General features: G+C 37.6%; 1 protein-coding gene across 1 annotated transcript; it reads left to right on the forward strand.

Annotated features, from left to right (window-relative positions):
• Window positions 1–4,014: 4,014 nt before the first annotated feature.
• Window positions 4,015–26,264, forward strand: CEP43 (centrosomal protein 43). Its single transcript, XM_058020937.1, has 12 exons — window positions 4,015–4,273; window positions 12,501–12,554; window positions 14,420–14,474; window positions 15,085–15,173; window positions 16,287–16,421; window positions 17,967–18,050; window positions 19,517–19,734; window positions 22,369–22,475; window positions 23,027–23,095; window positions 23,823–23,862; window positions 24,516–24,609; window positions 25,079–26,264. The coding sequence occupies exons 1-12, from the start codon at window positions 4,184–4,186 to the stop codon at window positions 25,151–25,153; spliced, it is 1,110 nt and encodes a 369-aa protein (XP_057876920.1). The 5' UTR covers window positions 4,015–4,183; the 3' UTR covers window positions 25,154–26,264.
• Window positions 26,265–26,412: the final 148 nt, after the last annotated feature.

Consider the following 26,412-nt stretch of genomic DNA (forward strand, 5'->3'; position numbering starts at 1 on the left):
TACTGCTTTGTACTTCGTGAAAACTAAGCTCAATGACAAATTTCCCATTAGGGTGATTACAAAGAGAGATCCAAAACTACTCAGAAATAATGTAGGCCTTTAATATATTAGGACAAAGAGGCCACATTTTTATGTTACAATATCATAAGATAGTGCATGTTAATGGATGCTGTTATTAAAAAGAATGTGAAATATGCAAAGATACACAATAGACAGCTACATTGGATAACTATCTCCTTAAGACTTTCCATTTAATATTTATCTGTCTACTATGATCTTTTATTTCTCTGTTGTATCTCCTGATTGCTGCCTATTGGCCCTCATGATGCAATGAAAAAAATGAAGAAATGTCAGAGTGTTTGAAAAGTTTCTTTTATATTTCATGAAAATTATGTTCTTCTCAAAAAACTCTGAATAAATGTGTTAGTACCTGAAAAAATCCCAACCCAAATTGAGTTGAAATGCTTCAAAAGAATACATTTTTCCAGCTTTCAGCAGTTTACATTAGGATTTAAAAATCAAGATAGAAACTTTCAAATTTTTTTCTCCGTAGCAAAATTTGTTGTTTTGCTTTGATTATTCCCATTGCATAAATTGAAAAAAACAAATCCCGCTTGACTTTATTCCTAAAAGTGGAGTAAAGAAACATTTACAATACTCTGGGCAGATGTACACATTTTGGAATATATGTATATTCTCATGTGCTAATTTTAGGTAAATAGACGTAGTCCATGGATTATTTTGAAAGCTTAAATTTGATTTAAATTGCGTTAATAGACTGTAGCTATTAAGAAGAATTCCACAGAGTTGACTTGGGAATTACATAAATTCAAAATGGAAACATTTCCTTCAAACACGAGACAGTTTGAAGGAATGTATTGCAATAGAAGGCCAGACTGTGCTTTATAGCCCTCAAGCTGAAGGATATTTAGTCATGTAATAGTCTGCTGTTTTGCAGAGCTCAAAAAACATTATCTGTAGAATGGACTCATATTCTACAGGTATTTGAAAGCTGAAAGGCACTCTTTATGAAATGCTAAATGAATACTACAAATTATAAACTATCTTCCAATTCTATTGATTTGTCTTCCTCTGCTCTATATTTCCTTCATGAATTATTTTATCAAGTGGGTTTTGTCTTTCCCTTCAGCTTAGAGATCTACTAAATAAATTAAAATAACTGTAGTACCAGACATTATCTTCCAACATTTACTGCTTGTTTGTGCTGTGATTTTAAAAATTAAACGGAAAGCATTGTTGTCTTAAGTACAGTGTTCTGGGACTACTTTACTTTTTATTTTATAGAGAAGTGAAAGACTGCTAATATTTCCGAACTTCAGTACTTCAAAACACAAAACCCTATTCTTTGGGCAGCTATGGGAGTGGAAGATATGGGAGACATAGCAGGGATACTGAAAAAAAAAAAAAAAAAAACCAAACAAACAAGAAAAATCCTCACCAAAGTGAAAGCCATCAAAAGGCATGGCATGCCATCAAGTGCAGGAACATGGACCAAAGCTTGCCAAGACAGATCCCCATTAGTCTCCCTTCCCTCTTTTGGGAAGGGAAATGTTGTCGCTGTAGTGTAAGAGTTCTGTTATCATTATATTGCAAGGGTTCCATATTGCTAGAGTTTCATACCTCCTTAATGTTTCTTGCACACACCTCCTCTAAGCACTGCATCTTCCTTATCCTCACAGCAGCCAGCCAACCCACTCTTTTATAGCACTCTTCTTCTTATTGGCTACAGCTGTGGCCTGTTAAAGTCAGGCCTGCTCCTAATCTTTAATAATTAACCCAGCTGCAACTCTTTAGGGGGTAAGGTTACTTTCTATACTACCTTTATTTACTTACATTCTATCCCCCTACAGGGAAATGAAATTTTGCGATTTCAATGGGGATCAATTTTGGCAAGCTTTGGGCCATGTCCCTGCACTTGATGGCATACCATGCCTTTTGATGGCTTTCACTTTGGCAAAGATTTGGTTTTTTTATTTTTTTTTATTTTTGTTTTGTTTAGTTTTGTTTTTTTAAGTATCTATGCCATGTCCCTCATCTCTTCCCCTTGTTGGGCAATAGAATATAAGAAAATAAAGATGGTATAGAAAGAAATCTTACCCCTAAGGAGTTGCAGCTGGGCCAATTATCAAAGATTGGAAACAGGCCTGAATTTAACAGGCCACAGCTGTAACCAATGAGAAGTAGAATGCTATAAAAGAGTGGGGTGGCTGGTTGAGAAGTTAAAAGGAGTCAGGTTGCTACTTTATAAAGAAGAAAGAGTCAGTGCTCTGAGGAGCAGCCCACAAGAAATGCCAAGAGGGTTTGAAACTTCTGTAATAAGGAGACAACGGTATGGGACCCCTGCAATAAGATGACAACATCCTCTCCAAGTTGTGTTTTTCTCCTTGACTCTTTTGGTATGTTTTGGTCCTTTGCACTGCACCTGATGTAATCTCAGTCCATTTTCTTGTAGTCACTAAATTTCCCGTGATTGTTTCCCCATTCCCCCCCTCCCCCCCCTTAAATTCCATTTTCTTTGATGGTATTTCCATTCCAGAGTGTTTGGAAGTCTTTACTTTCTGTTTCCAGGATTTCAGTGGGGATCACTTTTGGCAAGCTTTGGTGCAGGTCCCTGCACTTGATGGCATGCCATGACTTGATGGCTTTCACTTTGGTGAAGATTTTTCCTTCTTTTTTTTTTTTTTTTTTTTTGAATATTCATGCCATGTCTCTCATCTCTTCCCCTTCAAGCTGTGTCTTCCAAAGCTTGCAAAAATTGATGAAATGAGATTTCCTTTTGGAAGGGAAATGAAATCTTGCAAAACAGAAAAGAAAGGCTGCCAAACATTCTGGGAAGGAGATATAATCAAATGAAATGCAATAGAAAAAATCCCAAAAAACCCCAGAAAATAGGGAGATTGAGTGACTACAAGAAAATGGAGGGAGGAAATGAGGTGCAGTGCAAAGGACCAAAATATGCCAAAAGTAACGTCACAGCTGTTGCAAATGTAGGGGGAAAAAATCCAGGAGGGGTGTAGGATGTCAGCAGTACCTCTCATGTGTTCAGCAGACGTAGGATGGATGGACACCTGTCCTCACAGGCCTGGCCAAGTCTTTAGAGCATCCCTGAACAGTCAGCGGACCCCGTGTTTTAAAACCAGCCTTACCTGCTTCTCCCAGGTTAGTATGGTGCTCCCTTGGAGTATTCCTAACTTAGGAAATTATTTTTCATGTATTGGAGTTTTCTTCAGGACAAATCATAAGCATGGGAAAAAAAAGCCACATGTAGTTCTGCAGAGAAGGCATCACAATTTACAAAGCTTTATTATTTTTGTTTTAAGGAGCAACGAGGAACTTGCTTGCTATTAAGTGAGGGTTCTAGAAGCACCTCTTGGTGCTGCTCAGCGTCAGGTGCCCTTGCGGGCAGCAGCGCAGGCAGGTGAGGCCTTTCCCGGAGCCCGCTCTGCCGTCAGGAGCTGCTGGATGGAGCGTGGCCGTGGATCGAGGCTGTTCGCCCCTTAGCCCGGACACAGAGCAGCTGCAGCTGCCAGGTGTCGGAGCTGTCCAAGCGCTTCTTGAGCTTTGACCGGTTCGGTGCTGTGACCACTGCCAGGGCGCCTGCTCCAGTGCCCAACCACTCTCTGGATTAAACAATTTTCCTGACATCTAACCTAAACCTCAGCTTCATGCCCTTCCTTCGGGTCCTGTCTCCGATCGCCACAAAGAAATCGCTGCGTGCCTCTCTGCTTCCCCTCACGAGGACGTTGTAGACTGTTGAGATGTCCCCTCAGTCTCCTCCAGGCTGAACACACCAAATGGGCACAGCCGCTCCTCGTACGGCTGCTTGCTTTGGAGCCTGGCGGGAGAAAGGAGGGCGCACCGGGCGCCTCTGATGGGCCGCTTGCGGGTTCAGCCGTTACCGCCCCCCCGCTTTGAACTTCCCGCCGCCGCCCGCGCTGCCCGTTCGCCGCCGCAGTTTCCAGGCGGCCGCCAGCGGGCGGCGAAAGCGCCGGGTGGCCGCGGCCTCTCTGCGTCCCCTCTCGGGGCGGTGCCGAGGGCGGTCGCTGTCCCGGTCCGCTCCGTTCCCTCGGGTCCGCCCTAGGCTTGTGCCTCCGGCGGCGGCGAATCTGCCGGGCCGGTCCCGCCGCTAGCGCGGTTTGGGCGGTTGTCAGGGAGAAGCAAGATGGCGGCCGCGGCGACGGAGGAGGACACGGAGCTGCGGGACCTGCTGGTGCAGACGCTGGAGAGCAGCGGGGTGCTAAATAAGATTAAGGTGGGCCGAGAAGAGCCTCCCGCCGCCGGGGAGCGTTGGCTGGCGCTGGCGGCGCTTCGCGGCCCTGCGGAGTGTGGGAGGACCGAGGCTTGCCGTGTATCGTCCCCTCTCACTCCCGCTTGCAGCCGGTGTTCCCGGCTGGAGCGCTCCCTCGGCGTCGCGGCCTGGTGGTGGCGCCTGCTTTCCCCGTGGTGTTCCCCGGCTGCTCGTGGTGGAGCCGGTGCGAGGGCCCGGGGCCTGAGCGTGGCACGGCGCTGCCCCGCGGCCGCGGGAATTCGGGATCCGCCGGGCGGGCAGGGCGAGCGGAGCGCGGGGAGCCCGGCCCCGGCTGTGCGCGTTCGCTCTCCGGTAGCGAGTGGCCGCGGGAGCTCCCCTGCTGCCGCCAGGCTGGCTGGAAGCAATGGGCAGCAGCGGGGTGCGGGACGCGGTGGGTGAAGTTAATCCCCGCTTCGATGGGGAAAGCCCTTACTGAAAATTTCAAGCGGGGAAGTGGTGGGAGTTGTGGGTCGCTATTTAAGCACTTGTTCTTCTTCAGTGTGGGTTGCTTCAGTTGTGCCTTGAAGGCTTGCTAAGTCTGGAAACTCTCGGGGGATGCTGCGTGTTCATAGGGAACAAATAGCGCTATGTTAAGAAAATATACGGATGATAGTGGAGTGCACGCTACTACTGAGTCTGTGGTGCACAGTTCCGTGGATTCTTGTTCAAATTACAAGCTTCTAGGAATAATTATTGTGTATAATAGAGAGCAAGTTTCCTTCAAGGCTGGAGGAGAAATGAAGTGTAGCTTTCAGATAAGGGATGGTGGTGTTTATCCACAGTGCTGTTTTAGGTCTCCGGAGATGGATAGTCATTTCTGATATTTCAAGAACAGTTTAGCAAGTGAAGTGGTTTATGGAAGCAAGAGCATCTTTGTGTGTTCACTTTCAAGTTTACTGTATTTTGAACTAGTCAGACTTTTCAGCAAAATAATACTCAAAACCACATTGTTCATCCCTTTCAAATGGATGATCCTTATTTAAGTTCTGTAAGAGAATGATGATTCTAGCTCGAGTAACTGTGTTCTGAGTAGTGAGGCTTTTCTGATAGATGTCAGATAGACCTAGCTGTTAACCACTCACCTACTATTGAACAATGCAAGTATGGTGATAGTAAAATTGTAATTTAAAAAAGCATGGAAAGGCAATTGGGTCACCTTGAGCTCATGAACCTTGAAATTCTTAATTCCTCATGAAATTTCTTAATTCCTGTCTTTGTGTAGTATGTAAAATTTCATACTGTGGTTGCCAGTCCATTGAGTTTTATGTGAGTCAATGTATTGTAGTTCACTATTCTATAATGCCTAGAGTGTGCAGTATCCAATACTGTGCAAGGTTTTGCTGTTATGGCAAATTAGCAAATGACTTAGAAAAATACAAAATGCAGTCTCCTTGCCAGATTATGTCTCTCCTTAATACAAGGTGTTACTGTTTAATGACTGGTATGCTTATGGCTGAGGCTTTTGACTGGAAGAACTCGTGTTGATTTTTTTTCTTAGCTGTAAACCTTAATTGGCATGTGAGTTTGAGTGTTGCTTGGCAGTGTTAATGACTTAGCGATTTTGTTCTTCTATTGCTTGACAAAATCCTGTTGCTGGAAGAATTAAGATTGAACAAGGCTTTTTAAACTGTCATCTTTTAATTGAAATTAGATTATACTATCCGTTTAAAAAAGTTGCAGTCATCCTTTTATTAAAATTAGTTTAACTTGATTTTGTTCAATAGTGCTTATCTATTATGTGTCAGTTTTTTTTTTTATGTGGTAGGACTGAAGATTTAAATGTTATCAAAAATGATGCTTGTTTCATACTGTAGAATGAGAACTGACCATTTTTCAGGGTGGATGAGGCTAGAACGCTACAGTGAAGTATTTGTGATTTATTGAAGTAGCTACATTAAGGAGAAAAATATGTGGTCAATGTATAGCTGCATTGGTATGAGGCATTGGAAGGGTTAGAATTCAAGGGGAATTATTTCAGTGGATGAAATGTATCAGGGTGTCACATTTTGTAACATAATGACAGTAATTTTTAGAAAGAAACTTACTGTCATAATTTAATTCTCTAATAAGAGAATTCTATAATGGCTTGCAGTTTATTAGTTTATTCTTATTTTGGGATTAATTTCTTGGGTGCATTGGTGTTGAGGTAAATTATTTAGCTGAAAAAATGTACTTATGACATTTTAAAAACTTGTTTATAATTTTTATATTTGTCTTAAAGTTTGAGCACTGAAGTAATTAATAAAGTAATATAAAAACTGGAAGTTGTATAAATGCATTTACTGCTTGCAGTTGAGAATTTCCTGTGCTCTCTAAAATGCAATATGTGTGTATATGTTTACACACACACATTAATATGTGTACATAGTACAGATGTATACTGTATATAGTTTGTTGATCATTAGAATTAGTCTGATGAATGAAACAGCTTTCAAGTGAATTCTATAAGCACACAATGTAACTGTAGATATTTGTATTTCAGTGAAAATTATCACTGTTTTTGTGTGGTAGTGTACAAATAGGGTGTTCTGTCTTGAAGAGAATGTGATCTTTCTCCTAGGGAGGCTGTCATCATCTGAGCAAGAGGAGCCATTATGCTTCTTGTGTGTTTCTTTGTTATCCTCTTTTGTTTTTGTTTATATATTTTAATCTCTTCCTTTGGAATAATTTAACTGTATATTACCTGAATTTTGCGTCTTCTCTGGACTTTACTGTTGCTACAGTTATGTGAGGAAGGTTGGCATTGATGTCACATGCGTAGTAAAGCTTTTGGCCAGGTGGTTCTGCTAATTTCTTACTAATTTGCTTCAAATCCTGGACACCTGAGGTACAGGCAAGTGCTGTGATGTTAGAGAGGGTAAAAGTAGCATTTTTTACTATGAGCATGTGCTCCTGTTTGCTTTTGCATCTTCAATCCATGTACGGTAATGAATAGTGCTTTTAAATGTCTTAGTTATTAACTGTCATGATGAGTGTGCTGTGCACTGCAGTGTAACCTCCTGTTTTCTGCATGTTGTGGTATGTTGTTTGTTTTGGAGCACTTCATACCAGAAAGCCAACCTAATATCTATTTCTTTTTAGTTTTATAAGTCAAGTGAAATAGAACCATTTTTAATTTCAAATAAACTAACTGAAATTTAACATTTAAGTGTCAATATGGTCCTCATCATATTCTCAAGGAGGAGTCTAAGTATGAGTGGTTCTACTCCTAGTCCAGGACTTGGTTTGTTTATGTCTAGGGGATTTTGTGTGCACAATCAGTCCTTTTAGTCACTCAGCCAAGGCTCCAAAGTTTGGCAGGCAGTGGGGGAGAGCATACCCACCATGTGCTCAAGGATGAGAACCCTTACAGATTTTGCAGATGGAGATTACGGGGAGGGCATTACTGAGTAATGGTGGCAGAGATGTTCCTGGTTATGGTTTGACACCAGCCTTGGGTTTGTGATGCATGCAGACAGGGAGAGGTGTTTATTGTGGTGCACACAGAGGTTTAGCCGGGGTTGATCACCAGCAGTTAAACAGGTCAGTGTTCTGCTGTGGGGGCCTGAATATATGTATTGTTATGGAGAGAGTCCCTGTTAAGATCTATGTATTGTAAGATCTATGTATTAAATAAGTGGGTCCTTATGGAGAGAGTCCCTGTAAGATCTATGTATGTGGGTCCTAGTTACTCCAAATGAGCTATAGCTGCCAAGTCCTTAGTTGGGCAGCAGCTGTGGCTCATGAAGGTAACTGGAATAAATAGGGGTGGGTCAAGAGCCCCTGAGAAGACACACAAAGGACTGTGCTGCAGAGAAGAACAGCTTGGTACACTATGGGACTTGAGAAATATGAATACAAGAAGAATACAACATTCTGCCATGTTTCTTTCCAGAGCAATGCATCTGCTCTCTATCTACGAAGGGGTATGGCAGTTGTTTTGGAGTTAGGAAGTGCAGATACTGAAAGTTGTGCAGAAAGGTGCCCTACCAAATTTTACAAATGCAAGAGATTGTTTATGCTTGGGCTTACATGGGGCTGTTCCACAGTGCTGGAGCAGATGGTGGTTACACATTCCTGTGCTTTAGCTGGAAGGTCTTTGAGAAATCTTATACATTACTTTAATCATTTCACTTCCCTAAACGACACATTTAGCCACACCATCTTCTGATGGACATCTTGTGAGTGCAAGCTTGCAGGAGATTTTGCACCTCCAACTGGCCCACCTTTAGCAGATCCCTAAAGTGTCTCCCATGTTGGCACTTGCTGAACTTGCCTACCCCTTGTTTCTTAGGGAATACACAACGCTTGCCTGTATGGCTTCAAAAATTGTGTTCAGCTTGCTGAAGTGGGTTGAGAAGAGTGGTAGCATATGCGTTTGTTTGACAGGCTGAAATTTTATTATGGTTTCTGCTAATGAGTCTTGGATGAAAAAAGAAGCCCAGAACTTCCTCTGCAAAAGCTGCAGAACTCTAAGGGTTTGTAGAAATGTTGAGAGATGAACAAAGCAGACAGCAAGGCTCTGTTAGCTAGCAGACAACATCCTACTCAGCTGTGCTATAGGTGCAAAACAGTTTATGAAGCTGAAGTTCTCACTTTTTTACCTAGTATTCCACAGCATTTGGAGATCAGTGTTGGGAAACTATTGCTCATTCATATGAAGTATTGCCCCAGCAACAGAAAATATGGGTAAAGTTTGATAGGAAAAAATATTTTGATGAGGTCTCTTTGGAAGATGTTGGGATGTTGGGATTGAAAGTGAATTGTGTAGCTGTACAAAAGAGGATGCAAGGAGCAAGCCATAGTTTTTCCTTATTATAAGAAATAATCTTGGCCACTGATGTGCCTAAGTGCTTTGAGGTATAGGAATGTATTTGAAGTTTACAAGTATTTTCCTGCTGGAAAATATTGTCTCAAGTTTTGTCTTAGGAAAATCAGATCTCTTGTTTAAGTCTAGCACAATCAAAGACAAATACTACAAAAAAATAAACAAACCCCCAAAAAAACAACTAGAAACTCCATGGACTTGCTAAATATTATACTTATTGGAGTCTGCAAGTGGGAGGTGGTTACAGGTAATTACTCAGTCCTGGATGGTCTCTGTCTTATCCTTTCTCTTTTCATCCCATATCTGCTATTTCCAAATTAAAAGCATATTTCCATTTTTGAGATGCCACCTAAAAAGTGTGTTTGGGGAACTCTTGAGAGAGTGAGAGCTGTTATCCTCTTTTCCAGGAAGCTGCAGATTGAGGGAGCTTCTTTTCATGGACAGTGCTTAGGGTGCATGCAAAAGGGTCTGTATTTGGAGTAGGGTAAATTTACCCAGGTTCTAAAGAGGGATACTGTAGCTCAGTGCAGAAAACATGCTTTTTTTCATGGACTTCAAATTCTGATCTGTACAGTAACAATCAGTAAAAACCAGTGTTGTCTGATGAGCTGTAAATGCCTGGGAGGAAAAGGGAAAATTTAATTTTGTTTCAAAACACTGACTATTTCTCTAACACAGACAATATTTGTCATATACAATGATAGCTTTACTTGTTTTAGCCAAGTTCAGTGAGACCAAATTGCTGTTTCATTGACACAAGCTCTTGCCTGATAAAACTTCTTAGGGATAGAAGAGAATGGGTGTCTTTCACAGTATGAGAGAGAAGTCTGTAGGCTTGATGGATGTAGAAGTGATAGACACTTACTCATCAACATCTGTCTCTGTTGACATAATCCTGTTTTATTGAAGACTTAGAATATGGGCGGGGAATTAGAATATCAGGCTTTGGTCTGCTTTACTACTAGATGGTGAACAAAATTCTTCAGAATGTTATTTGGATTGTGTTGAATACTGCTAGCAGAATGAAGCAGTGTGGAATGGTGAAATGATGAAAATGACAGGAGTTGATTGTAACAATGCATGAGACAAGTATTGGGCTTATGCCAAAGGGTACTAGGGCAAAGAGAAATGCAATCTGTTCATACCAATTAAAAACAAAAGAAGTGTGAGATTAATCCACTTACAGTATTCATCTGTGTAGTTATAACCTTCCTATCTGCTGGTGGGAGCAAATTGCTGTGGCTGTACCCGATGATGGTGATCTCAGTCTCTGGTGTTCAAATTCTCTGTGGCTGGCCTCAGGTCCTGAAAAGCCGATATGACGTTGTCCATCCTACTGGTGTAGTATGATTCATCTTGTAGTAGGGTGATTATTCCTTTGGCCTCAGCTTTGTTATTGTTGCTTTTTACTTTCTTCTGCATGAAGTTGAGCATTACTGCTTTAACTTTGCACAAATTCCAGTGTGTAGTTCTTTGTCTAAATTTGTTGAGGTGATATTTTGAGAGTATTGTGCTATGATCTGACCAGCACCCACCACAAAGGATGAAGGTCAGTGTGTTGTAGTAGTGGTGTAAACTTCCCTTGTGGGGATAGTATGTAAGTAATTAAAAGCCAGTGAATTGGATCTAGACGAGTGGAGCAGGCAAACAATCCCAATTAACCAAAAAAAAAAAAAAAAAGACAGTTTGATGTTGTTCCAAAATCGTAAAACAGGTCAGATTTTGGATTAGCTGATGTACTGGCAACTATGTTCAGACAACTTAATTCTCCAGTCACATGAACCAGACCCTTAGGGGGGTTTACCCCTACCCACATGCATTGACTGCTGTGTTTTATTTTGAACGGTTGTAACAGCCAGTCAGGAATGCTTTGTTATTTTTATTATCCTCTTATGTAAATATATTTGGTTTCTGTGGCCTAAGTGACAAAGAAAGCCTTGCTTTCAGGTTTGTCTTAGTGAGGTAAGACTAAATAAACAAGTTGTTAGCTGTTGGTTGCAAAGGTAAATGAAAACCGATTTTGTAAGAGTAATATTTAAGTTAATGCGGTGTGTAAAGGGTCTCACTGATTGAGAACTGTACCCCAACACCTGAAAAAAGGTAAGAATAATTAATTAATGAATTACATATAAGAGGATTTTCTGATTGAAAATCCCAGCAACTGAAAAAATGTGATTGCAGTGTCACTATGACATTGGATATTGTTGTTAGTGTTTTACTCTTCTTTTGGTGGGAAATCCTTTTAGCTTTTTTGCATTATTTTTTGTCTTTCAATAAGGTGTCCAATGAGGAGTTTCCTTAAAAAAGAAGTGTTTGTTTTTCCCATGAGAAGTGTTTGGGTTTGGATTTTTTGGGTGGGTTGGTTTTTTGTTTGGTGGGGTTTGGGGTTTTTTGTTTTGGGTTTTTTATGGGTGGGCATTTCCTTTTGGTTTTATTTTTTGGTGGGAGGGACCAGTTACTTCATGTTTAGTTACCTCTTGTAATATATATGAGGAAGTCCAGACATTGTTTGTATTGTTCTTATTCTTAGTTATGTAAAGAAATCTTTCTTTTAAATTCTGGTATTTTTTCTTGCTGTGGTGAAAACTTTAATATGTGTCTTTTCTAGTTTATTACTGCAGTGTTATCTACTGACTTACTTCAAAATGTCAAGATTAAGAGTTGATTAAAGTGGCAGACTAATTCATCAAATGTATGCTGTCCATTTGACATGTTCATTCAAAGTAGAAGAATTGTAGGGCTTAACAAAAAAATTTAAAAAGTAGGCAAGGTTTAAGCTTCAATATTTAAAGTAGTCCTTAGAAGAATTCTGATTCTTTATTATAATACATTTAGAATCAGGTAGGTAAACCATTACTACCAGGAGTATTTGAATGACTGTGATCATGTTCTTTTCCTTGAGAAGTTCTGGGATTTTGAGTGTAATCTGACAAGAAATCATAGCAATTTGTATATCTTAATGTTTAGTTTTTAACAGGTTATTATGGCCTATTTGTTCATATTTCCCAAGTGAATTGTAAATGAAGAGTAGGTGTTTTGGAGCTGCCTGAAACACATGGATGTTTAACTGTCAAAGAAACTAATACAAGATAATTTAAGTACTTTGGAATCTTTTTATGTACAAAGAAATAATTTAGGAGGTCTTGTATCAAATTATGCTGGCCCTTGCCTTGTTCTCAGAGTGGAAACTATTATTTCTCTGCCTCAAGTAACATTGCCTGTAATCATAAGTGTTTTAATTGCACTGATATAGATTACAGTCCGTGCCAAGTTGCTTGAGGAGAAACAAATAGCTATAAAGCTACTTGCTAGCTCTTTGCATCCTATTTGCTTAGGAAAAAAGTGCTTGTAGAAATGCTGTTTGTTTTGTTTTTTGTTTGGCAGGCAGAGTTACGAGCAGCTGTGTTTTTGGCTTTAGAAGAACAAGAGAAAGTAGAGGTAAGAGAACCTTAAAAAACAAATCAGAAACAAAAAACATCCTTTGTGTAGAATTAAATATAATGGCTTTCATGCTTTCTATTTGTAAAATGTAACAAGATAAAAAGATGTATTTCTGCATAAGATGTATGAAGAACTCAAAACAGGACTATCAGGGTGTTTCCTGATGTTTAAAAATAGGAATTATTAAATAGCCTTTTGAAATTATGATTTTAAGTGTCTGTATCTGCTGACTTTATATGACTTCTGTCCAGTTGACCAGAATAGCTAAATGTTTTCTCCATCAAATACATATTTTAAAAAAGATATCTACTTGACTGATCAAGATTTTACCAAATCAGAATAATTTCTTTTGGAATTGAAAATATTTTACTGGGGTGTTTTGGCAAGTGTATTTCAAAAGCAGTTTAGTCCAGTAAAATGCCAAGTATGCTAATGCTTATGGTATTTCCCATAAGGATGTTGTAGGCTTGCTTCAGGATAATTTGCTTTAATACTTAGGGATGAATTCTTAATAAAGAGATGGACTATGTACTGACACCTCTGCAATACATTAATATTAAGGGAATGAGATACTGATCCATGGTTGCATAAGAGGACTGCTGTGGTATACAGATACCAGTTTTGTCATCTCTCCTACTGCTGACTTTCCTTCATTTCCTCTGTTTTTCCAATTTCTAGAATTGGGAGTAGAGAGTGCTCTATGTCCAGCCTCTCTGCTTCAAAAGGAGAGGAATGTTCTATTCCTATGCTGGTTAGATGGTTGAGCTCTTTCTGAAAAAATGCGTACTGAAACAGACAATATTGGGATGTTAGTAAGGATGGGAAGTAGTTATTCTATGTTATGAGATTCCATATTCCAGAAATGTAACATAAGATAGCTGAAGAAGATGTGGTGGAACAGTAATGTTGAAGAACAGTGCCATTTCTTTATGGGCAGCTTCAGGATATTATAGAGCACCCAGAGAACAACCTCCCACACTACCTGGAGAGTAATAGCAATAGTTCAAGTAACGTGAAGAGAGATTTGCTACAGTACATTTCAGCTCACCATTTCTCAAAAAGCTCAGAAGTATCATGATATTTTAAATTTACACTGCTAATACTGGTGACATATTAATACTCACCACGACTCTAAATTCTCAAATATTAAGCAATATTTCCTTTTTTCAGGTAGCACTTTCTTGTGTGTTAGCATTTGCAACTGCAGTGATAAACACCTGTAACTGATCCTTTTCTTACCCAGGATACCCATTCCATCTTAGGAATGGCATTTAGAATTTGTTTTGAAAAATCCCGGAACGATTTTGACAAACCCAGACATAGCGTATTGATTTATTTCTGTTTAAAAATTGAAGAGGGCAAATCTAACAAGGGAGAAAAAAGCATTTTTCATAATATCTTTGAAGGTGTTTTAATTAATAGGTGATTAGTATTGATTTGTGTTCAAATAATTAGCATTGTCCACGCTTCGTCTGGAAGATTTGTAAAATTCCAGTTTTTAAAAGGCTGGACTGAATTGCCTTAAACTTTGCACTGTATTAGAGGAGGAACAGGGGTAGTTACCTGCTTAGCTTACTTCTTCAGTCTTTATTAGATAAATAAAAATCAGTATGCTGTTAAGAATTTTGGTGAAATTACTTTAGCTCCAAGAGAAATTTAATTTGCCTCAACAAATTTAATCCTGAATAACTTTTACTTGTAGTTATAGAATACATACAAAGGTAGAGTTTTAAGAAGTTGATTACATGGGCAGGGCATCACTGTGCAGCAGAGTGTACCCAAACATTAGTTTGCTGTGGTTTTCAGTTTCTTGCTAGCATGTAGATGACATTAATTGCTGTTTGGTTTTTGCTTTTTCACAGAACAAAGCACCTCTGGTAAATGAAAGCTTGAAAAGTTTTTTAGGTACAAAGGATGGTAAGTTCTTTGTTTAGTATGTACTTCTGATAATATAAATAGGAGACAAAGGATTAAATCTTTGACTCTTGTTAATATTGCAGTCTCCATTACACTAAGTATGCCTTTGTTCCTTTCAGATGTCCTAATTGCTACTTGTTCAGAATAGAATTAAATCTATAATTTTTAAAGTTAATATTGCTGAAGTTTTATTATTAATTAAGGTGATTAAGGCATTGAAGTTAATATTTCACAATGCCTTATGGTTGTGCTGACTCAGGGATGTTCTAGATCAATAGAAACCAGTGAAAACTAAGAGTAGAGCTACAGGAGTAAATGCACATATGTGACAAATATCAAAATTATTTTTTTAAAACAGCTGAATAGTTTAAAAAATGCTGCACATAAATTCTGTAAGCAGTCTGTGAAGCTCTTGCAGTATTACTGGCTTAAATGATTTTTATATGATGGCCAATTCAAAATGAGGGAGTTGGTATACAAGCTTGTTATGAGGTGATAGTTTGCTGAATGTCTAAGCTATGTCCATACTTAAGCCATGTGTGCTGGTGTTAAATCTTTGAAATTTGATTTGTTTCTGGTGTATTTTAACTCTTCTTATTTTCTTTTTTAGGTCGCTTGGTAGCAGGTCTTGTTGCAGAATTTCTACGTTTTTTCAATCTTGATTTTACTTTAGCTGTTTTTCAGCCTGAATCAAGCACGGTAATTGTTGATTTGTTTGTTTGTATGCAATGCTCACTGTTTGAAGTGCATGGCAATGAATGCTGAAGCTGTGGCAGATTTATTTAAACCACTTATTTGTTTTTATTAAAAATGTTGTTTTTATGTTTTGTCTGTAATAGGTGCTTTAGTGTCATGAAAATACATTTTTCAGGAAAGTGGGCTAATGTGAATATTTCTCTTTATCAAAATCAATGCAAGATAGTAATTTAATTTTGAATTAACAAGCTGATAATTTTTGTGGAATCATATAATGGTATATGAATCCTTCATACGCCTGCAACATTTTTTACCACTTACTTTACTATGTCATAATATTAAGTTAGTATTGTTACATGAAAACTGAAATGTCAGTCATCTGCTCTGAAAGAAATTCAGTGACACAAAGGACTTTGTGCAGATATACTTGACAAAAAGTGATTGAATAGAATAGTTCAGTTGGGAGGGACCAACAGTGATTATGTGGCCCAACTAATTGCTTTAAGGCTTTAGTACTGAATTAGAGGGTTTTCACCATCTTTGTCTCTTTTTATGATATGAAGGTTTTAATAATAATTTTGTGTTTGAGGCAGTTTCATTTCACTGCAGAATTTCTCATTATTTCTGAAGTCCTTTTTTTTTCTTGAAGTTGGTTTAAATAGTTAATATATTAAAAATGCAGTTTTTTCAAATCAATCAATTAGTTGACTTCTGTTTCTCAGAAATTCATGTTTCTTTTTAGGCCCTTATTCAAAGAAAATCCCATACAACTCTGTTCTTTGCCAAATATCCTTAGCCAAATTAGTTTCTAAGTTATTACTAGAACACATCTGTACAGAGATTCATGTTCATGCTACCAAATAGAAACAAATAAAAACAGCCACACTTTGTGTTGTGTTGCCACTCACTCTTGGGGGCAGTGCTTCATTTGCATTGTAAAGGCATATTGTGCTCTTTGAAACACCTCCTTCTGTTATCCAGTAAATGTGTCCATTTCACTGTTTAGTTCAGGTGGAGCTGTGTTAAATAAGACTTTTTTGTATTAAAAAATTTATCTTTTGTTTTCTGGCAATTATTTCGATGTTGTGATTCTTGTTTCTTTTGTTATCTCCCCAGCTAAATGGCCTTGATGGTCGAGAAAACTTAGCTCGAGATTTGGGAATTATGGAAGCAGAAGGTACTGTGGGTGGCCCCCTGTTGTTGGAGGTTGTTAGGAAGTGTCAGCAGAAGAAGACTTCAGGTGGTGGAGAAGTTAGTAATACTAAATTGAAATTTCTTTCTTATAGTTGCTTATTCTTTTTTTTAATGATGAAAAAGAAATTGAAATTATGAACACTTGGCTGTTGTACTATTATACTATTTCAGGTCTTTATTATATTATGCCTTCAGCTCAATCAGACAGACAAGAGATAAACTTTGACTATTACTTTTAATACCACCCAAGGGCTCTTTGTTAATATTCTACTACAACATAGTAGCACAGAGTGAATCTAGATAAATGACACAAAACTGTCACTTATTTTCTCATTTCTGGTGTGGTTTGATAACACTCTTATCTATACCTGTTTTCCTTGGCATACTTATAATTTTAATATGGCCTGAAAAGCCTTGAATGAATTTTGTCAGAAGCTTTAAAGCTCTACTGAAAACTTATGTACTTAAAACTAAATATATCAGTATTGAACTATTTGAAGGCAATGACAGTAGTATTTGAATGGAATAGATAATAAATATGTTGATTAGGTGAATTAAACCCAACCAATAGCATTTGATTGTGACTTAAAAGAAAGCTCTCTACACCAGGATGTACCCAGGGTCCCAAAGAAAGCTTAAATTCAGGAGTAGTCGTCATAGACTTCTTAACATAGCAATTTTCTGTCACATGAAAGCAGGATTTCCTTGAACCCTTGTATTTCCTTGCGTTTGATTTGTCTGGGAATGCCCTAGGAAAGCCAAGACCCTTGTGCCTGCCATTCTGTCCATGTCCTGCTATGGGGACTCCACTGAGCAGTCCATTCTATTGGAGGGTGTTTGAATAGTTTGCTGAGGTACATGTGCCAGCAGTGTATTGGAGTCAAATCCCATAGTGCAATTTAGAAAGGAGAGCCCCTCCTGGATCTCCTAACTCTGTGATTTCCATACTGTGTGTGACTATAACTTCCCAATCTTCTCTTGTACTACCCTCAGCTCTCTTCCCAGTGTCAAGGTTTGCATACTGTCCAAGTGAGGATGGTAGCCTTGTTTCTTGTTGGATGCAATTATCATAGGATCAGAGAATCATTGAGATTGAAAGATCGTCCAGTTCAAGTATCAGCATAGCACCATCACTGTAACCCCTAACCCTCAGAACCCAGCACCAGATCCAGATGCCTCTTGAACACTTGCAAGGATGGTGACTCCACCACCCCTCTGAGTAACCTGTTCCAGTGCCTGACCACTGTAACTGTGGAACATTTTTTTCTAACATATAATCTGATTCCCCCCTGTCTGATGTTAAGGCCATTTCCTCTAGACCTCTCACTGCAGGCACAGTAGAAGAGTCTGGTCCCCATCTCTACATGCCCCCTGAGCCTCCTCTTGTTTAGACCAGCTGCCTCAACTGTTCCTTTTAGGACATGCTTTCTAGATTCTTCATGAGTCTTATTGCCCTTCTCTGGACATGTTCCAGCACCTCAATATCTTTTCTAATGGGAGGGGCCCAAAACTGAATGCAGTAGTTGAGATGCAACCTCAGCAGTTCCAGTTATTACAAAATTAAATATAAGTTTTAGTAAATGCTTATTTGGATCTTCTTAGGTGGCACCAGTTCTAAGTGACAGCCAGTGCCCCACATCAAAATCATCTGATGGACAGTCAAGTGCACACTCTATACCAAATAAGGTAAGACTATACATAATAAAAAGTTTTGTAACATATGTGAGATGAGTAAAAGAGAGAACTCCTATGAAAATGCAGATATGACAGCATATGACTCCAATGAAACTGCAGCATTCACTTAAATGATCTGCAGTTTGAATATATTTATTCCACTCAGCAAAACTTTCAACTTTGATTCCAAGATGGACTTTTGTGCTTATACTTTCCTGGCATGACATAGTACAGGCCCCAAAATAGAAAAGTAGCTGTAACTTCCCTTTTATTGTAGTCAGGCTATCATCAAGCTATTAATTTTCAAAAACAATTCAGTTCCTCTGGATAAGAAATCAAAATATTTTTATTACTACCACTTGTGGGTTTAAGTACTTTTTCCTGCCCTAGAAAAACTGAGCTACTGCCAGCGATTGAATGTGGTTCTGTGACTGAGATAAAACAGCCTTGGTATGAAGAAGTCCTACCCAAGGTGATTTTAACTTTCATGGCCTTGAAAATTTGGCTTCAGCCTTCTGAACAAAAAGTTAATGACTGATAAAAAATACTTAAGGCAGTACAACCTGCATACATATTGGCTATCTGGATTAAATAATACTTTTTGTTTTATTTCAAAACTGTGCTGCTCTTCGTTTGTAGAAAGGAAGCTAATGTAATAAATCTTTTACTGGCTTAATTTTAATAAGTCTAGGAGAAAATAAAAATAGCAGTACTCCTTGCTAGGTAATAATATAAAAACATTTTTCTTTCTCAGCACCTCGATTATCTAGGTAAATTAGAATCTTGTTGTTTGGGCCACAAAGCCATGCAAAGTTACACTTGAGTTGTATGACTTGATGTGAAAGGTTGCACGTGGAATTGTCCTTATGTTACAGACTTTAGGACTGAGTCATGAACATGAGAAGAAAACTGAAAATTATGTACTTCTAAAGTCTCATTTTTGTCACTTTTGGTTTTAGTATTTAAGAGAATGTGTCAGTAAATCCAGTTTTCTTATGCTAATTACTTTAAAACCTGATACTATATTGCAAAGATTACCATTTAATATGAAATTTAATTTTCATGGGTTTAAGTTGATTTCTTTTGAAGACAGTGGCTATAAATAAGAACCTTTGTTTGTAGAGATGTTACAAAATAACATCAATAAAGCATAGGAATTTGTCTGTCTGTAATTTCTTTATTTGATAACCAAGATATTTTAAAATTGCTTTTATAATAGAAGTGATGTAGATAGCATAGGAATGCACAAAATGGAACAAAAGATTTTAATGGCAGCAGCACTAAAGAAAACTTTGTACAGTTATAAAAGAGTGTTTTTCTGGTTCTTGATGATACTAATTAACTTCCTCATACTTTCAGGAATTTGAGATAATATTTTAAGTGATGCTTGGTGTATGTTATGTGTTGTGCATTTATGTATACACTACAGTATTAGTATTACATGACATGAATACTCACTCCTGTGTTTATCTTTCAAGACTGCTGAAAACACTCAGAGTGATACAAGTATCTCATCAGGGGAAGCAAGCAAAAAAAGTATTCATTTTTTGCCTAATGAAACAAAACTAGATCCTCAACTAGAAAACAAAGACTTGAATACCAAAGAAAAAAGTGATCCAATTGTGGATGAAGATGATGTAGAGGGAGATTCTTTCTTTGATGACCCTGTACCCAAACCAGAAAAAACTTTCAGCTGGTAGGTAAAGTGGATGTTCTTCTTAATACATAGTTTATTTTGTCCTCTGTATGCTTGCAGACTTTTGAGAGCTGTTAGTTATTTGATTGTTTATTTTGTAAGTGTTCAGATCTGGAACATTTTGTTTCCAAAATATTCATATCTCAGATTTTGTTCTATTCCATGATTCTGTTCTATTCTATGCATAGTGTCCTCTGGTATCTCTTGGAGGTAGTATGAGTGGTATGAGTGGTAGTATGAGTGTATTATTTTAAGGTGCATCAGGTAGGGTGTCCAATGTCCCTAGCCTGTTTCTTTGGTGGAGTGAACATGTGTGATGCAGAGACATCAGTGTTTCTTCTTGGAACAGACCTGCAGTGGTGATCTTCACTAAAGGAAGTGGACAATGACAGGGACAGTGCATTAAATATTGATACAGCCTTGTAAGGAATGCAAAAACCACTCTAAACAGGCTCCACAGGCTGTAATAATAAGGCAAGTTTCCTTAGAGCGGAGGAGTTTCTCTTTGCATTGCAAGACTTTTTGTGTTTTCAGTGAAGTGTTGTTACTTCTGCTTGTGCCAGTTTTGCAGATGCATGAGAAGGATGTTTTTTATCATTCATCTATGGAGTGTAATGACTGAAAAATGGCCATTTGAAACAAGAACTATAGTGACTGAACTATATAGCACCCTTGTTATAAAACTGAAAAATTTATCTTTGTGTTATCAGGTTCAGTTATCTTGAATCTTAGCTTAGATAGCACTGTATTGAGCAATGCTGCAGGATCATTTCATGGTGTTCTTTTGCTATGCTTAAGTAATCAGAGAATTGCTCCAGCTTAGCAGACATTAGGAAGAGGTTGCAGGATCATTTGTAAGTCGCTTTGGCTGTTGACTTTTCCCCCGCTATGCTGATAGTGAGCAGAACAGCATAAGGTTTTTTGTATTACTGCTGTAGAGATGCTTAGTCTTAGAATAGGATCCTTCTGCTCAAGCACAAAGTAATCATGCCAGGTAAACCAGGTTTCTCTCTAGTAAATTAATGGACTCTTTGTGAAACATAATTTATAATACAGTTTTTGTTGGATGTTTTTTGTTGAAGTAGACTTTTTTCCTCAAAGAGCAGTGACTGTACTCTGGAAAATATTGTGTGTCACAACTAACCCTACTATAATATTTATTTTCTAATTGTTAACACCAAGATTAAAACTGCATCTGAATGCATTTACTCCTCCTTACTTGAGAGCTTGTTTAGCTAGCCTTTAACCAAAGTTAACATTGTAGGAGGTAGTCTAAATGATTAGTTGGGTAAATTAGAGAAGTCTGTAAAAACTTTTGTGTAATAATAATAATATTTACTAATTTCTTATTTTTTGAGCATTTTCATATGACAGCAAGAAAATGAGTAAACTAAATTTCTTTTAAAAAAGACAATCAAAAGACAAGACTAATTATTTAGTAAAGTAAGGATTTTTTTTTTCCTAGTGGAGAAACTCCCTACAGAAAAAATTGCTTCCAGATTAGGTCTGTCTGTAGTGGAGTCACGGTCCGCAGGTAGTATTTTGTAGCACATAATGTTACTGTGATGCAGTTATTCTAGTAACATCCCATAATAAGGTATGCTGAATGTGTTAACAACAAATGAACTAGAATTTGTAGCTGAGCTGTGTGTGCTGAATTGCTCATTTTTACCTTCCTGACAACTCTTCTAGAGGGCAAAAAAACCCCCCTATTCTTCATGTAGAATCCCCTTTGTGGTACTTTGTGCTGCTGTGCAGGAGTCCCAAGGGGTAAATAAGTAGGACAGCTGCCAGCATTGCTTTCTTTTCAAAAAGGTAATTTCCTTATGGAAATCTTGCCCGTTCATTTAAGATGGGTTCAGAGCAAGCAGTTGCTAATGACAGTGTGGGAGATGATCCAGGCACTCATTATCTCTAGGTCTCTGACCCATTGTTCAAAATTTTGAAACGCTTTAACATGTGATGTTATACATGATATTTTGGTGATCCAGATATAATGAATGATTAAATGATGCCCATTATTAATAGGAATGGAATCAAAATAGCAAAAAATTCTGGCAATACTTAATGTGAAAATCTTGGTCTCTTAATTTGTGTTTATTCATTCTTTATTTGCAAATTCAAATCCTTTTGAACTAGGTAGTACCAGATGAACTTTAACATGTGGTGAGATCTATCTTCCTATAACAAAGAGGTTTTCATTCTGTGAACTAACTGCTCTTAGATTTAATAGCTTCATCAGACGTAATCTCGTTAAGATGTAAAACAAGCTGAAGTACTGATTTATGTCTGAATATTTTTTCTTTTGGCTGCATTTACATGTGGGGATGATGAAAGGCCCCTAGACATAAATAGTGATGCTGATGAAGGTGCTCTGTCTGTGGGAGAAGACAGACGGAAGTCTTTGCATGGGTGAGAAAGTGGCTTTCTCAGTCAGTGTTGTGGTTGACACTTGTGCCAGTGACCTGCTACTGCTTTTACGGTTGCAGAGTGAATAGGCCTTTTTCCTTGCTCTTTTTTGCTGTAGTATTGCTATTTTAGTTTTTTGACAATTTAATAATAGAAAAGAAAGTAATGATGCATGTTTTACAGCTCTTATTGGGAGTGGAGTACTTACTTCTTTGGTTTTTACAGGAAAACTGAGGCTAAAGCAGGAGGTCTAGCATCCCTTTCTGATGCACCAGCTCTAAAAAGTGGCTTAAGCTCCCTGACTGGTGCACCTTTGCTAAAGGATTCTGATAGTAAGTTTTCATATATTTTTGTGTTTTGATGATTGTAGAAGTTATTTCTGTAATGGAAGAATGATAGAGTATGTGGCCCCCTTCTGGTTGTAATGTGCTTTACAGTAGTGCTTTCTTAGTGATGGCATACTGATTTGGATATGTTGTGGTACCACTGGGGCATTTTATGCTTTGGAACATGAAATACTTACTTACATCCCTTTTTTGTCTGTATATAAAGGAGTATATAATTCTACTACTCAGCGTTAAACTGAAATTGGCTTATTCCTTTGTATTATCTTAAATTATTTGTACCAGTTCTTTAGAGGTGTTTGCTTTCATGTTGTAAATCCCTGAGTAGTGGGAGATTATTCCTGTTTACTCCTCAAGTTTTTAAATGTTATCAGAGTTCAGCTGTGAAAATATAATATGATATTGCTGTACTATACTATAAAAGTACACAAGGTTGATATAAAAGAACAAATGTTATAAATTGTAAGTTTGTATGTGTAAGTTGGATCTTACTGATGAGTGACAAGTGCAGTTTCTGATATAAGTGCTTTTGTTTACAGATTTGGATAGAAACTCTGTTTTAAAAGACCTGCGGTTGGTAAACGCAAAGCTGGGATCGCTAGAATTAGGCAAGTAACTGCTAAACATGAGGAAGCTCTGATATTTTTGGTTGGCTATAACTGATAAATTCTGGCCCAGATTCTTAAAGGAATCTGAGAAACTCAAATGCACATATTGAGCTAAAATCTTCAGTTTTACTCACATTATTCTATTTAACATAGATTGTGAAGCAAGTTAAAAGCAAGATGTGATCTAAAGAAATCCAGAAAAGTGAAAACTGGTGTCACATGGGTTAATATTTTACGCATGGAGCAAAAATTTGATTCATTCTGTGCATGCATTTACTAATACAAAGTGGTGAATTTTGTGGTTGAGATTGCTATGAAAAAAGCAAGTTTATTTTTTTGGTAAAAGGTAGCCTGGTAAGTATTATTGCTTTTCAGTGGCATTTTTAGTGGCCCTTCACACCTTTGAGAGTTGCCTTTCTTTTGGTGCAATATGAAGAAGGTGTGATGGAACAGTTCTCTCAAAATAGAGCTGTCAAGTATTTAAGTTTTGTATTCAGCAATGCAGCTAACTTCCTGAAAATGTACGTTCAGTTTTGAAACACTTTATGTTGATAATATTGAGATTAAATAATGGCAAACATAACTCTTCCTAATCAGTGTAAGTAATTTAATCTGCTCCCACTTTTGCTGGTCATCAAACCATCTGTTTTAGTGCAGGAATAGATTCGGGGGTTTTGTGTTTCCTGAAGAGAACTTGTTTGATTAATAGCTTTTAAATCTTATTTAGGAAATGGAGATGATGATGAATATGCTGATGATTTCAACAGGTAAGAGAAGGATCACACTTCAGTAAGGTAGTATTTTATGCAGTATAAACATATCCACTAGCATATTTGAATTATTTCATAATATGGCAGACAGTCACTATCACTGGGTATTTCTGAACTCCTTTAAACTTCAGTTTGCTATTTTAATAGATTTAGTTACCAGCTAAAAAAACAACCAAACTATATATCTTTTTATATAGGGGTAGTGAGTTCCTTTAAAACCTACTGCTAACTTCAGCATGATACTATGTTGGGTTTTTTCTGGAAGAGGTTTGGTGTTTTTCCTGAACTGTGCACTTAATAACGTTTTAGCAATTAATGCAGTTAGTCAATAATTATGTTGTTTGCTGAGATATCCAATTGTAAAATAAGGCATCATGAGTAGTTGGTAAAAAATATTTAATAACCTCATGTTTATGATGTGAAGGTATTGGTGTTGTAAATTGCACAATTGAGGCCTACATATTTCTTACTATTTATTATGGCTTTGTTTAGGTAGAAAGCCTTTAGTTGTTATGAAGTTTTAAGTAACTTCACATCTGACTTGCTAGGAAGTGCAGCCCCAGTCAAATGCCAGGTATAAAGTAAATATCATACCTGGATGTTTAATAAGGAAGTCTTATTTCTGTGCTTATGGTTTCCTTTCTCTTTAGTACAAGTCATCGCTCGGAAAAAAGTGACATCAGTATTGGTGAAGAAATAGATGAACTTTCTGTGGGAACAGAAGAGTCAAATGCCAGTGATAAAGTATGATTATTTTTGAATTGTTGGTTTTTATATTCTTCTGATCTTTTCTTGACTTTGTTTCCAGCCTTCTATGTTGTGAAGCAACATGCTATTATCCTTAGTTCCTAGGTTGTATGTTAAGGTCCATTATTAGTTACATTCTGGTTTTTACACCTAGTATCCTTGCTAAGTTAGATGCTATATTGATAAACAAAATCCCAACAAAACAAAAACCCTGCAACAGTTGTTCATTAGCACAACTCACTGGGCCTTTCTAGGTGTGTAAAATGTTTTTCAAACTGGCTCAGTGCCCAGCATACCAAGGTTTACCCCAGTATCTCCAGATCTGTCTGAGTACCTGCTAAAGGATTGTGTAATCTCACTGAAAGAGCTTGAGGCTAAAAGATAGATGAAAGCTTATGAAGGAATACATGACACAATACTTACTGTTTTTGTGATTTCTGAGTTTGCAATTTTATTTATTTTCTAGCTCGAAAGCATCACACAAGACCTTACCATTTCTCAGTTAAGCGACGTTGCAGATTATCTAGAAGACGTGGCATAGAATTGGACAGCAAAAACCTTTCATTGTGCTGGACTAGAAGACTGCTGTGGACTATTAATTTCAGACAATCACCTTTTGCTGGAATGTCCACTCCCTATTTGTGCCTTGTGTTTCAGAAATACTGTAGGTGAAGAAGGTTTTTAAATATTCTGAACAAGAACTACATGAAATAATGTGTTCCCATTTGAGTTTGATATCAGAATTACTTTCTTCATTTGATTCAGCCAAACCTTTCACAGAAGGAGGTGGATTTTCCAAGCGGAATGTCCATTGCTGGCAGTGGACATAATAAAAATCAGCTGGTAAGAGAACATCAAGAAAGAGGCATGTGGCTTTATAGTGAACTTGCACTGTTTTTTTAACAGTCAGATTTTTTTTTTTTAAAGATAACCAAAGCAAGAACCTTCAAAGGTAGTGGTTCAACTCACACTTCTTTTAACACAACCTTGTCAAGTCAGCATGTAGTCCGTATTTATGGTAACTCTAGCCACAATACCTGATTACTCAAGACTTACTTGAAACTGTTCTTTTACAGACTTCTCTGAAAGTTGGACTTCACCTTTTTTAAAGGCATATTAAGTTGAGAGTATCTAAACTCTTTAACCTAAATTTAGCTGTATTTAGGAGCTAAATTTAGCACTAGTCTTAACCCAGAATATTCTTGTTTAAATATGTTTGTCAGACCATTGATGTTAAGACCTAAGCTGTTTTTATATATGATGATTTCATCAATGTTATTTGTTGTTAAATCACGAAAAGTAATTTTGTAAGGATTCACAAATCAGTAACTAAATCTTATGGGGTAAGTTTTTAACAGTGTGTAATACTTAGTGGAGCTTTTATTTTTGAGGGTTCTTCATGTGCTGTAAGATCATTTTCATTCTTGAAAAATATTTTAAGTAAAAATGAGCGCCAAAAAGAGAAACTACTAAACTTCTGGTTTTCAGATTCTGACTGCTGTACAAAGTTCAATGCAAATATTTAAAAATACCATACTGAAGACATCATGGACACTAAGTTCAAGCTAAGAGCAAATTCTGGTATTTTCATGATGCTCTTGCCGAACAGGGTCGGTCCTGGCAAGGTTGACAGTTCTTCAATGATACTGTTGCAAGTGGCACTGCTATAATGTGTAGGTCATGGACATTTGTAATATTGAAACAAGACTTCAAAATGTGCACTTTTTGAACATTGTGAACACACCTGGAAAATAGACATGTAAGTGAATATAAATAATTTTATTTTTAACTTAGTTTTCT

This window comes from Melospiza georgiana, chromosome 3, assembly GCF_028018845.1.
Source record: "Melospiza georgiana isolate bMelGeo1 chromosome 3, bMelGeo1.pri, whole genome shotgun sequence".
Classification (NCBI taxonomy): domain Eukaryota; kingdom Metazoa; phylum Chordata; class Aves; order Passeriformes; family Passerellidae; genus Melospiza; species Melospiza georgiana.